The 14,020-nt window shown below is 42.3% G+C and overlaps 1 protein-coding gene across 3 annotated transcripts in view; it reads left to right on the forward strand.

Moving 5' to 3' along the window:
• CCSER1 (coiled-coil serine rich protein 1) overlaps positions 1 to 12,157 on the forward strand; it is a 697,013-nt gene extending 684,856 nt beyond the window's left edge. For all 3 annotated transcript variants that reach the window (XM_083398305.1, XM_083398306.1, XM_083398304.1), the window contains one exon: positions 5,935 to 12,157. In XM_083398305.1, coding sequence (XP_083254431.1) covers positions 5,935 to 6,420 — 486 coding nt within the window. In that variant the 3' untranslated portion in view covers positions 6,421 to 12,157. The remainder of the gene's footprint in view (positions 1 to 5,934) is intronic.
• Positions 12,158 to 14,020: the final 1,863 nt, after the last annotated feature.

Consider the following 14,020-nt stretch of genomic DNA (forward strand, 5'->3'; position numbering starts at 1 on the left):
AGTGCAAGACATAAAAATATTCTAATCATTCTTTGAATGCTGGGATCCGACAGAGTTTGGGGATTTGCAGTGTGACGAGTTATGAGAAAGTTAATTTGAAATGTGATGACAAATAGCAGCAATAACATCCCACAAAATTTCCCCATTTGCTTCAAACGGTGAAAATAGTAGGAAAGATCTCCAGGTGCCTCGAAAAAGTCAACGTATATTAGTGAAAATACAAATAGCAGTGCATTTTTAAGAGGAAATATATTAGAGCTTTCAGCATTTAAAGTCCTTGCTGTTTCTCTTGGTATTTGTTAGAGTAGAAGCAGGGGACCTTTAAACTGGTTGCATGAGACCTGCTTATCTAGAAGAGGTTCCTGTGCACCTGGGGCCATGTTTAAATGACCAGACTATGATGGACAGTGACTGAGACCCATATTACCAGCTCCTACTGGTACGGATGAATTTTCTGTGTGGTTGCTTGGACAAAACTGACTCCATGGCTCCATGTGCCAAAATCCCTATACTTGCATATAATGAGCATAAAAATGCATATATCTGTGAGATTTGCATACACAAATGCATTATGTAAGGCAGAATCACATTCAGAGCTGTGTTATGTATTAGATTTCAAGCCAACTCAAAAGGCATGGGAACCACCATAGAGCAGGCAGTAAGTAACTCATCTGTGTTCTAACCTACTAGTCTGCAACTCTAGTGGGTCATAGCTTGATCCAAGGTGGGTTGCCACAGAAGCACTACCACCATGCAAATATACAATAAAAGATTAAGAAATGGCTCTCCCAATGTGTTAAGTGGGTCCTGGGGCTGAAATACTATTCCTGTAACCCACTTTGTGCCTGGTAAGTTTTGTTAGGTGGTGAATCTGCCATCTCCTGGCACACTTCCAGTGCTTCACCATATGTGATGTTGATGTACTGTGGGTTTTTTTTTACCAAGCATGGAGGGTATTGATGGAAGGCAGTGTTAGCTGATCAATAGGAGCAGAATTCAGGTGGTTGTAAAAAATGCAGTGACGGTATAGGTGCATCCTAAAATCAATAAAGAAGAGTGGTTCTTAATAAACTAAAATGAAGAACCATTACCCACTCCAGCTAAATTACATTCTGTGTTGGATCGTTCGCGGCACTGGGAGCTGGTGAGCATAAAACCAAGATGGTGCAGAAATCAAGCAGTTGACATAGTAACAGATGGAATATAGACCAAGGAGCTGATTTTACTGATTGGTAAATTAGAACAGCAGTTACATAAACTGCCAGGGCCACAAAAGCTGCTTGAAATCATTTAAGTATGGGAAAGTGTTGAATGGTTTCAGTTTTGTCTCCCTTCTTGGAAACATGTTAGATACAGAGGTGCCTTGCAAGACGAAAAGAATCCGTTCCGTGAGTCTCTTCATCTAGCGGTTTTTTCGTCTTGCGAAGCAAGCCCATTAGCGGATTAGCGGATTAGCGCTATTAGCGGTTTAGCGGCTATTAGCTGCTATTAAAGGCTTAAGGGATTAGCGGATTAGCTGCTAAAAGGCTATTAGCAGCTTAAACCCCCCCCCCAGGAATCGCAAGACATGTTCGTCTTGCGAAGCAAGCCCATAGAGAAATTCGTCCTGCGAAGCACCTCCAAAACAGAAAACCCTTTCGTCTAGCGGGTTTTCCGTCTTGCGAGGCATTCGTCTTGCGGGGCACCACTGTACTTTGCTTTCCTAAGTGGCATGCTGTTCTGGCGATTTTTCAGATTCAAGAAGTAAGTCAAAATGCGTGAACTTGGAAAGGCATGATTGGAATGTACTTTGGTGCTTCTTTGGGGGAACCTTATGCGGGTCACATGCCAGTGGTTGGCAGAGTTAGAGGCAGCAATGGGTGACACAATAAATGTTTTACCTTTGTATAGTAGACTAGTTTCTACAGACTCTCTGTATCCCCCATCCAGACAAGCAAGAGGCATTATCAGAGGGCAAGGCTACATTCCAGCCAGGCAAAAGCACTCAGGGTGAGAGGCAGGGTGTGTGTGTTTTCCCTGGGAGAGTAGAGGGAGAACTCCATGGTCCAGACAGACTGACCTGGAAGACTTTGTCCCCTGTGCTGAGGTTTCCCCAGTCCTGTTCTGCATATTAAGCATTAGGCTTAATGTCTTAAGGAAGAAAAGGAGATAGTAGTAAAAGGAAAATCACAAGAACCCTTTAAAAATGTAGAGTTCTCAACATCATTTTAGGCATGATTTTAGTTTTTCACAGGATAAGATCCAGAGTCCCCAGGAGTGGAACTCTGATCATGGGCTACTCCTGCTTGAAAGAAGCCATTTGTGCTGGTTCTTCTTCCTGCCTGCAGCCCCCCCCCCCCCCAAGTTGCTCCATAGGCTTATGGCTTATGTTGGAGGTGGTTTGGGAGGCTGCAGGGAGAGCTCTCAGGACTTCCTCCAGCAGTATTGCTTTTCAGCCTTTGGGCTTAGATAAAGTGTAGGACTTTCTCCAGCAGAAGCTTCTGCTGGATCTCAGTTCCTTCTGCACATGAAAAGAGCCCTTCATTTTGCAGAAAGAAAACTGTAAATAACACAAAACAGTTGAAAGGAGTTCACTTCTGAAGACCACTCTGGGGTGAGGACTGAAATTGTCTGCTACTCTCCCAAAATGTTAACAATAAAAGATATACAATTTTCCTCCACTACACAGTTGTCTTCTGGGGTTTTTTCCCTGGAAGCTTATTGCAAATGTTTGATCCATTTTGTTGTCATCAACATGTTATCTCAACCAGCAGGACCTGTCCATTGTAGTTCTTTTCATTTTGTTTTGATGTGGTTGTCCCCATTTGCCGCCTCTTGCACCTTTGTTGCTGCTCATACATTTGTGGTAATGTTTGCAAAAGCAAAAAAGAGGCACTGCACCATTGCAGCTCCCAAGTGGGTCATCTGCCTGGGATTCAAGTGCCCCCCTGCTGGTCTTCTCATAGAGCAGGCTTATTTTACACTATGTGTAGTAGAACACTTCTTGGTATGGGATATTTCCACACACCCTTTACACATATCTATCCCTAGGTTAATTCCAGTGAAGTGCAGAATATGCCAATTTACATGAAGAAAATATCTGGAGTAGAGATAAGATTAGCTAGCATTTATCCACATTCAACAGGATAGAAGTGGGCCCATCCAGTTGTCAGGAACAGGTCAGCAATAAAACACCTGGTGTCAGTGAAGTTAACTCTTTATTCAAAGAAGGCAAAACAGCTCAGGCCTCATGATCACTGCCCAGTAAGTCTTCTCTCAATGAAACAGTTGCAAGGATTGAAGGTCCCTGCCTTCCTACCTGTCTCTAAGATTCCTCCCCCAGCAGCCTGTGGCTCCTTTGCCTTGTCTCGCTTTGCTCCACCCTTTTCATTCCTCTTTGTGTTTTGGGGGTCTGGGAGGAGAGAGAGAGACTCCCTGGCTTCTTCAGCAGCCTGCTTCTCCTCTGCCTCTTGGCCTCCCTCTTCTCCAGCCTCTGCTTCTGCCTCATCATTCTGGACTGCTCTCTGCCCCAGCCTTTTCCTACTCACTAAACCCTGTTGCTTCATTAGCTTCTGTTCCCTCTTCTCCCTCTGACTACTCATCATCATCCCACCACCAATCTTCTGGCTCTGAGTCTGCTTCCTTGGGGGTTATCCAGCTAGTGCCTCCCACTTCTCCCCTGCATCCAGCCAGTCTATGAAACTGCTAGACTAATTGAAACTCTTTTTTCCTCCCCTTGAAATTGCTCGGCTTTTTCTGACAGTGAGGATCCTCAAAACAAGTCTCAAATTTTTATGTTAGGCAAGAAATAGCAAGGCTTGAAAGGGCTGGTTTGGGGAAGGGCTATTGTTCAGTGGCACATGCTTTGCTTCTGGAAGGTCCAAAGTTCTATCCCTGACATCTCCAGGTAAGACTGGAGAAAACTCCTGTCTGAAATCCTGGAGAGCTACTGCCAGTCATTTTAGACCAGCCTTCTCTAGGCCTGTGACCAGGCTGCAACTCCCATCATCTCCCATCCAGGGTGATCAATTGATAATGGGTGTAGTTCAACATATCTTTAGGGCACTAAGTTGGGGAAGGATGTTGTGGTTAATATGGAGCTAGATGGTCCAATGGCCTGACTTGGCATGAGGAATATTTCCTATGCCCTTGGATGAACTTTCTTGATAGCTTTACCAAATTGCACCCAAAATGTCTACTGCAGCTCCTTAGAAGTGACTGCTCCACTAAAACATACCCAGCTCTGCAATGAGTGTGTGCCCTTCACTTGCCCAGTGCTTCCAAAATAAATAGCTGTTAATAAAAGCTAAGAAACAATAGAAGTAGAAAACTTACAAAGCTTGCAGCTTTGGGGAACTCTGAACTTCAAGCACCGCAGATCAAAGCAGCTTTTGTGGCTTCCTTAGATTTAGTTTCAAGTGGCCGTATCTGAGTTCTTAAAAGAAGCAGAAATGAACACGTCAAAAGACATCCACTGTGCCGGTTTGCACTGAATCTAGGCTAATATTAGTTGGGTTTTTGAAGTATATGTAAATGCCAGATTGAAGTAGCAAACAAATTGGGAAAGGATAGAACAAACGTCTAATTATAGTGCCTAATAACTTAAAGGACAGAGTACAATGGACTCCTGTTACAGCTAGTTCTCACACATGAACTGGAGCTTTAAAATGGTAACGTTACTCTAGCTACTGAAAGGAGACAAACTGAAATGTGCTAATTGCGGTGCGAGTTATGACATACCTTTTAAAGAACTCCCTTGAAAGTTTGCATGGTCTGCATCTGGGGAACGAAGCATATTTAGGCTTCTCTCTGTCACTTCTTTTTTCTCTCAGCCTTTCATGCATGCATAGTTTAAGAGATTAGCATGAATAGATTTTCGAGTTGCGTGTATGAGGACCTGACATTGTGCATTGTGCTGTGTCTTTACAACAGAAGAGAAGCTTTGCTGGTTGAATTTTACCTTTCAGCAGATGAGTTTTCCTTTCTAAAAGGAAGGTTTTTAATGTGTCTTCTCTTGGGGGAGAAACATAATTGCAGGGATGGGACGGAGATTGCATCCTGGTACTTCTTTATAATTTAATATGGGTCAGCTTTGTGTGCAAGTGAGGGTTTTCCCTGGAGAACATAGTTGGTACTCTGATCTCAGCTTTGGACCTGTTTTTTGTTACAAGGAGGTGGGTGGGCTCCCACTTCACCGTGGCTCAATTTTACTCCTGTTCAAGAATTTATCAGAGTGATAATCATGCCATCATGAGGGTAGGATGACTGCTGAGAGTACTTTCTCTAATAATGTCACTAATACCTGGGGGAAGAGCAACATTGGTGTGAGAAGTAGCCTGACCTACCTAATTACTTTCCTTAGAAATTACATATAGGAAGCTGCCTTGTAGCAAGTGAGATATTTTTTTTGTCACTGAGCCTGTATTATTTCTGTGACACAAACTTTGGGAAGAGGCATAGTTCAGTGGAAGAGCATCTGTTTTGCAGGCTGAACGTACCATGTTAAATCCTCTTGGGGGAACTGGGAGAGCATCCGTTTGAAATGTTGCAGTGCCACTACCAGTCAGTGTAGACAATGCTGAGCTAGATGGACCAGCAGTCTGATTCAGCATAAGTCAGTTTCCTGTGCTCCTAAGACTTACCAAAAGGTCCCCTGGGTCTGAGAGGGAGAGATTTCTCATGTTACCTGATCCTGGAGTTATAGCATGCTCTCTACCACTGAACTATCACAGTGACTGCAAAAGTCCTCCATCCTTTGCTTAGTATGCGCCTAAGGATTTCTGACAGCTTTTGATATTTGTCTCTGTCTAAATCAGCCATCGGTGAAAATGCCTAGTCTGTTGCAAAGCTGCAGACATTACAGGGAACATTTTGCATCCTCCAAGCTGCCTTGCTGTTAATACGTTCTGTTACTAATATTTCATCTCCTCCCTTTTTCTGTTTTCTTTGCCCCAGGCTACATATCTAAACAAAATGGTGAGCCAAACTCTCAACACAAAGGACAGAAAGTCAGCACATACACCCACCGAGGACCATTTTAGATATTTGCCGGGCAACCAAGTAACCTCCCACGAAAGCAAAAGCTGCCAGCTGTCAAGTGTGTGCCTCAGCAGCCTCCTGAAAGAAAAAGAAATCGTGGAGGTTCTCAAGCACACAAGAGAGACTTATGAAGCCCTGACTTCAGAAGTCAGCCAGAACGGCTTAGAAGGAGAAGCGCAAAGTGGCTTGAAGCCGACAGCCAAGGCCGAGAATCTCCCTGCTTTTCCCGGGGCTCCGAAAGATCAATCTCCTGTCCCTCGGCAACATTCCACTTTCATAGGGAGGCTGGGACAGCCTCCGAGAGGACCAATCTCCTTACACATGTACAGCAGGAAAAACGTTTTTCTTCACCACACCCTTCACACATCTGAGCTTCAGACTTTGGGCCAGCAAGATGGGTAAATGGAGTTGGCACGTATTTATTGAAGACAGAGCCCTACATCTGGCTTAAGGGGCCACGATGCTAATTTAAAACTGACTTTTTAAGTTCTCATCAGCTGCTACCTACATACTGTTTTGAAATTAACTATTGTTGTCTATGAATCTAGGCGATCCCTGTAAAGTAAGGACTGGGAGTGGGGCGGTGGGAGGCAGGGTGGGGGCAGGGGAGGCTAGCATGACTTAAATGAGTAGTTGAATGTCTTGCGGAATTCACCCGAGTGTGAAATCCTGGATTTAAGGAAGTTGGTGACAAAAGCTCTACTGGCTTCATAGTGAATGGATGGGACCATCTCGATGGAACGTCCAAAAGACGCCCAACGTTTGTGTGTGTGTGTTTCCCTACCGTCAATCACTTGCATACCTAAGATTTCTGAACGCTATGTCAAATATAACATTCTGTTCTTTTAATAATGTTACTGTGAAAGTAGATGTGAGGAATGAATAGAGAATTTAGTAAATGGGAAGAAAAAGAAACTCCCTCAATGGTACAAATTCAATCGAAGAGGTTTCAACAGTCTGGTTGGTTGTATTTTGGTTTCATTTTGTACAGTGAAGCTTTTCTCACTCATCAGACACAGCCTGCTTGCCCTTTCCATCTTGGGCAAGAAGCATAACAGTTTATTGGGATACTTGAATGAGGTGATGAGCCTCCTCCCCACACTTAGAAACCTTTTGAAAAAATGTAATGCAGCTGGCAGAAAGTGTGACAGAATGTCCCTATCCTTTGCACAGCTTATTCCCTTACATGAGATGCAGCAGTGGCCGCCTACTAGAATGGTTTTAAAAGAGGATTAGACAAAGTAAAGCAAGGTTATCAATGGCTGCTAGTCATGTTGGCTATGGTCTCTTTCCACTGTTGAAAAGAGGGTTGCTGGGAATCACAAGAAGGGAGAGTCCTACAGCACTCAGGTCTTGCTTGTGGAAATTACTTTACCAGGGTGATGAGTGGATTTCCCACACCAGACAATGTGTGTCCAAGTGTAAGCCAACCACTTTGTCATGGATAATGCCGTATGCCATGATGGTGAGTAATATACAATGTCTTACTCAAAGCAGTCCCATTGAAATCAATGGACAAGTACATAAATTTCAGTGGGAAAATTCTGAGTATGGCTTAGTTGGATATCACTCATTATTCAGGGATTGATATAATATCTGTAGTGGGATACTTCTTCAGTATTTGAGGCCAAGTTCTAGAGTTAGTTTGCCAGGATTTTTCAGTATCTCTTTAGTTACACTTGTTTTGCTAAATCAGAATGTCAGTAAACGGAAACGGGGGTATTGGATGCCATCAAATTTAAGAAAACAGTGGATTTCTAAAGCTGCATTTGCCATTGATAAACCAAAATGCTGTAAGAGAAAGAGTGCTTTGCAAGGGGCCACATAATTGTCTTTTTAGCATCATATCATCATAATGGCATAAACGCTGTTTTTAAAAGAACCAGAAATGATTCCACAGTAGCATACAAGGTCTTTGTCAATGTCTTTATCAGGCTACTTAGTTAAGGTGGCCAAAGGTGGCAATAAGGAATGTTAAGCTTTGTTGAAAACATTGCATTAGATTCTCACCCCAACTGTTCTATATTCTGTGTTGAGAAGCAGGTGTGCATATTCAGATCCCCTTGCATATTTTGAATTGTGAGCAAAAAAGCATTATGTGGAATTTAAACACACACACACACACACACACACACACACACCTAGAACACAGTTTTCCAGCTGACATGAGCTGTGCTGCATTGGATCGTTCTTTGTACCTTTTAACCATGGGTCAGAATATTCAGTTTTGTCAACTCCAGTCACCAATTGAGAATGGAACTGGGATCCAGTTCATCCTTTCACCAACACCAACACCACTCCTGGCTAGGTGATTGGTGCTAATAAACCTGCTCCCGTTGAGTATGTTTCTTGTATATTTCATGTGGAGCTCCTTATACACCACAGTTCTATTCATGTGTTTGGATGAATGGGGGGAGGGGAGCTTAAAGGGGTGTGGGAAAGCGCACACACATCCGCTCCTTCCATGGCTCTGCACATGCTGGCTCATCTTCTGAACTTCACATATTGTGCATGAAGAGGCGGAGGGAGATTCTAACAGTGTTTAACTAACTGTGCTTGGAGGTTTCCTTGCCACCGGGGACTCTTCATTATTCAGTATGCCAAGTATCAGAACACAGGAAGATGTGCAGTAGAGTCAGCAAGAGTTGGGCCACTGGGGGCGGACTTTGTACTCATGCCTGCTTCCCATTCATGCATTCACTCCAAATACATAAACAGAGCATCATGTGCTATCCTCAGTCTGGGGATCTAGAAATTGGGATCAATGAGCTTTGATATACCAACACAACTTAAGAGCTCAAATTGGAAAAGTTTGCTGGAATCAAGAATCATACGAACAGATTGGCAAGATGTTTCTAATTCTAAAAAGCAAATTTTATGAAATGAAACAATATGAATAATGCTGAAATTAATGTTCCAAGGCTGTGCCTTGGAATGAGTCCTATACAAAAAAAGTGACGCTTAGACTAAGTCTGTGAGTCTGTGTAGGATCGGTGTGAGAATATTGAAAATACTTGATGACAATTCAAGTTACATACTGTTTTATCAACTTGATGGGAGACATTCATTGTAGAAAATCTGGCAATTGCTGTGCAGCAGAATAATAAGTATTGATAAACTTCTTACATAATGTATTTCTCTTGGTCACATTCTGGCTACAATTGTTAAATACAACTCTATTGTATTTACAAGGATGCAAGTCCCATTTTATTGAATGGAGGTTATTCCCCTAGTAAGTGTATGTGGGACTGCTGCTTTTGGACCGCCAACTTACTAGGGAATGAATGCCACTGAACTTCTTGAGAATAATTTCTGAGTTATATACATTAAAATGGCGTTGTGAGAATATGAACTCCCTTTGGGTTTTCAGAGATGAGGTGAAAGAGAATGGTTCAAATACTGGGGAAAAAATCATTCCTTCTCGATCAGATGGTGTGTTACTGTGTGGCTACCACATGTTCAACTTGAGAGTATTTTTGGAGTCAGAGTGGCGTAGTGCTTAGAGTGTTGAACCTGGACCAAGAAGAATAATTTGGATTTGATATCCCACTTTATCACTACCCGAAAGAGTCTCAAAGCGGCTAACATTCTCCTTTCCCTTCCTCCCCCACAACAAACACTCTGTGAGGTGAGTGGGGCTGAGAGACTTCAAAGAAGTGTGACTAGCCCAAGGTCACCCAGCAGCTGCATGTGGAGGAGCGGAGACGCGAACCCGGTTCCCCAGATTACGAGTCTACCGCTCTTAACCACTACACCACACTGGCTGTGTGGTGCCAGAATTAGGACCTCTGCTTATATGAAACTCACTTACTAGCTTTGGGCTAGTCATGCATTCTCAGCCAATGCAACCTTTGCAGGGTTGCTGTGGGATAAATTGTGGTATTTATTATAAACAAATAACACATTCTACAAAATAGAGCACTGCAAAAATGCAAATGCAGTTTAAGCAGACAAAGTGATTATGATTTAGATTCACCCATCTAGATCAGAAAAGGTGGCCTGGTCCATACCTGTCATCACAACGCCACTCTGCTCCACAAGGCAGCATAAAAATCAGTGAAGTGTATAGCATGATTTCAGTGTTCAGTTTCATGTTTTCCTCTTCTGTTAATGAAACAAGTAGACTGAAAAATATATTGGCCTACTGTTCATTACGGATTTCAGTCTCGGCTGTGGTAAGAGTTGCCCTATTTCAATTCTGCCCATTTTTTTTTGATTATCATTCCATAATCAAAGCAATTCTTTCCAGGATCCAAATGCACTATTCTACAAAAATAAAAAAATAAAGCTGCATCTTCCATTTTATACATATATAATGCTTGTTTATTTCTCGGCTAGGCACTGTTTGGATTACGTTTTGTAAGCGGGGTGGGGGGATAACTGTCTAAAGCTATGAAAAGGAAATTTCAAAATGCTACTATTTTCTTGACGGGATTTTTTTTTTAAGCTAAAAATTATTGGTGAACAATTAAAGCAAGGGATAGCTGCTAGGCTTTTATCCACTTGTAGCTGTTTTGTATCAATATTTTTAGCATTGTTATAGGACTTCTTGTAATACAAACAGGCTGTTTTCCCTCCCACAAGGGTGGCAGCTGTGTACAGTGTAACGGTACCTAAAAAGCAAAGGTGCTTTTGCAACATCCTCTTGTGTATATTGTAACTCATAAGACAACCTTGTGGAGGCATTCTTTCAATGAATGGATTCCTTTGTACTGAAATCTCTAGTTTTCTAAGACAGTTCTCTGTATAAAAATGATTTATACATCTTTCCAAGGCTGTACATATCCAACCTTCTGACATCACGCAAGGGAAAAGGACTTCTTATTTTTTGGCAGATATGTCTCTCTCTCTTTTTTTCTTTTTTTGGAATATGTCTATAAAACAAAAGCTTAAGTCTTGTAAAACCTCTAAGGCAAATTGCTTCTTCCAGAGCTGCTATCAACGAGTGTGACTTCCAGATCACAATGGCAATGTAATTGATATTTTAAGGAGAAGGGAATCCTTCAGGGAGAGAGAAATGGGTTTCATTTCAGTCAAACACCCTGCATTTCCCCCCTTTCTAAAAGCAAAAAAAGGTCCGGTGCAGATTCTAAACAATCTTTATAAATTAGAAGCGTATCACCACCACCACCACCATAATAATAATAATAATAATAATAATAATAATAATAATAATAATAATAGGAGTTATTCAGTAAACTCTATGGTGCTACCAGTAACTTATGCTATGTTATAATGGCTTCTAGGGCAGCATACATCCTTACTAGAAAAGTAGAAGTTTATCCTGACCATGTCTGTCTGAGAAGACCTTAGTCATGACCTACTTACATCCCACTGAGTGACTTCTGCTAGAGCCTGCCCACTGAAGTATATGTGTAAGCAGAGAGTCAAAAATAGTTCATTCATATTTAGGTTGCCAAGCAGTGCACTGGCATACAGGTGAATTTATTCTAGCTACTACAACTAGGATATGCATAGCAATGGATAGATCAAGCTAGGTCCTTTTCATGTCATGTCAGCTTTGCTCAATCATCAATTCCTTCGGTCCTCATTTGCTATGCAAAGGAAAGCACACACAAAAACCCATGCACACAAACCCTGCATGCAAATTGTACAATTAGTATGCACTTTCCCTGATTCTTCACCTGCAGGAGAAACGATGGACAGATCATAATAGATAGGCCTCTTTTTTCAACATTAGCAATGAGCAACTATTTCCCAGGTTTCAAGCCCATTAAACATCACTTTCCAAGAATTCCAGATAATGTTTCCAAAGCAAAAAATAAAATAAGGCATGTTGTTCTTAGGTGATGTACAAGCCTCATATGATCTCGTTTATTTCAACCCATCTATCTTTCCCGAAAAGCCTTCTGCCTAATTCCCCAGTCCACCTCCAGAAAACAAAACCAAGTTTCAGTATGCAATACTGCATATACTCGTATTCATTTCTTATTACCTTTAGGATTCCCTTTTCTCACCTGCTCTGTTGCCTTCCTCTACTGTCAAAATAAAGAGACTGTAAGCTCCTCGAGGGCAGGGACTATTTTTTATTTTATTTTTGCTTATGTTACCCTGTGAAGTGCAATGTAGATTGATGGTTGTGCATAAATATTAAATGATGCTAATGTGGAGCCACTGAGGGGGACTGATTGTTTCAAAGTTTGTTCAAGCATCACCTGCATTTTCATACATATAGCAAGAAAATAGATTTATAACAGGGTCAGACTATTTGTCCACTATTGTCTTTTCTAGGGGTGCAGAGGCCCTTACAATGTTCCTGGATTACAGTACCCATCATCACTGCCCATTGGCCCTGCTGACAGAGTTGGAGTCCCAGAAACATCTGCGAGGACACAGGTTTTCCCAGCCCTTGTTTATTCAGAATTGCCATGGCGCTCCAAAATCTCAAACAGAGCTCTTTTTCATCATGTTATACCTACTCCTTTTAACTGGGAAATGCTAAGGACTTACTCAATCTGAATGCAAGGCATGTGCTTTACCACTCACCAATGCTCCCAACCACCCAGGGTAGGTTATAGATAAAAAAAGAATCCTGTGTGGCCTAATTGCATGAGCCATCTTGCAGATAAATTCTTAGACTAAAGTATAATGGCTGCTTTGGCATCACAGCATTAGGACCTGCCACCTCACACTGAGTGCTGCAGCTCATAATTGGACAGATGATTTCTTAATTATTACACACATTGGGTGGATGAGTGTTTAACTATCATAGCTGGCACTTTAGAGCTCACGAAGTCTCCCCACCATCACTGTGGTGGCATGTGTACCATGGAAGGTCTCCAGCCCAGCAAAGAGCCTAAGAGATGTTTGCCATTCAGATTTAGACTTCCCTGATGAAAATTGGATTTCATGTAGGGTACCAGGCAACAGCAGAGACCCACCAGACATTATAGCAGCATTTCCTATTATATAAACTAAACATACTAATTGATTTGGACAGCTTCATAATGTGATTGTTTTACCCTATGAGGATTTAAAATGGCTTGGTCACCACCACCCTTCACAATCTTCCTTTCTAATAGTAATAAAAAAATGGCTTGGGTGATGTTTTGCTGCACAGCTGCAACAACACATGTCTCCATCACAGTTTCTCCTCAGTAAAGGTAAAAGTAAAGGACCCCTGGATGATTGAGTCCAGTCAAAGGCGACTATGGGGTTGCAGCACTCATCTCGCTTTCAGGCCAAGGGAGCCTGCGTTTGTCCACAGACAGCTTTCCAGGTCATGTGGCCAGCATGACTAAACCGCTTCTGGCACAACAGAACACTGTGACAGAAGCCAGAGTGCACGGAAACGCCGTACCTTCCCACAACAGTGGTACCTATTTATCTGCTTGCACTGATGTGCTTTTGAAGTGCTAGGTTGGCAGGAGCTGGGACAGAGCAATGGGAGCTCACTCTGTTGCAGGAATTTGAACCACCAACCTTCCGATCAGCAAGGCCAAGAGGCCCAGTGGTTTAGCCCACAGCACCACCCATGCCCTCAGTACATTAGCCTCAGCACTAGATGCCATTTTGCTTTTGTCTTCTGCAGCTGACTATATGATTGGGCCCTTCAGAGGGTCTTTTAATGATTCCCCTCCCCCAAAAAACCTGTCAATATGTACAAAAAAGGAGGCAGAAAGAGCTGGTGGGCAATAAACACGCAGCCGTCCCCCCCCCCCCTTACACTTGTCTTGCTAAATTGTCAGGTTTTGTTTTCCACTCTGTTTCTTTAAATAATCCCCTACACTTTCTTTTCATGCTTATTATTCTATTATAATAGCAGCGCTATACCTTGACACAGTTTTCCCCATCCTCTTACCCATAATATTCTCCAGGTTGCAAAAAAAGAAAAGAAAAAAAGGAAGAATAAATACAAGTGGGTAACTACTGATATTTCCAGTGTCATTAAACCAAGAAACAAGACAAAACATTGAGCTCGAAATAAGTGAGCAACAGATGTTTTGCAGAAGCCTGATGGAAGGGATAAGAATGACAGATT

This window comes from Podarcis tiliguerta (assembly GCF_965153285.1).
Source record: "Podarcis tiliguerta genome assembly, chromosome: 9".
NCBI classification, from domain to species: Eukaryota; Metazoa; Chordata; class Lepidosauria; order Squamata; family Lacertidae; genus Podarcis; species Podarcis tiliguerta.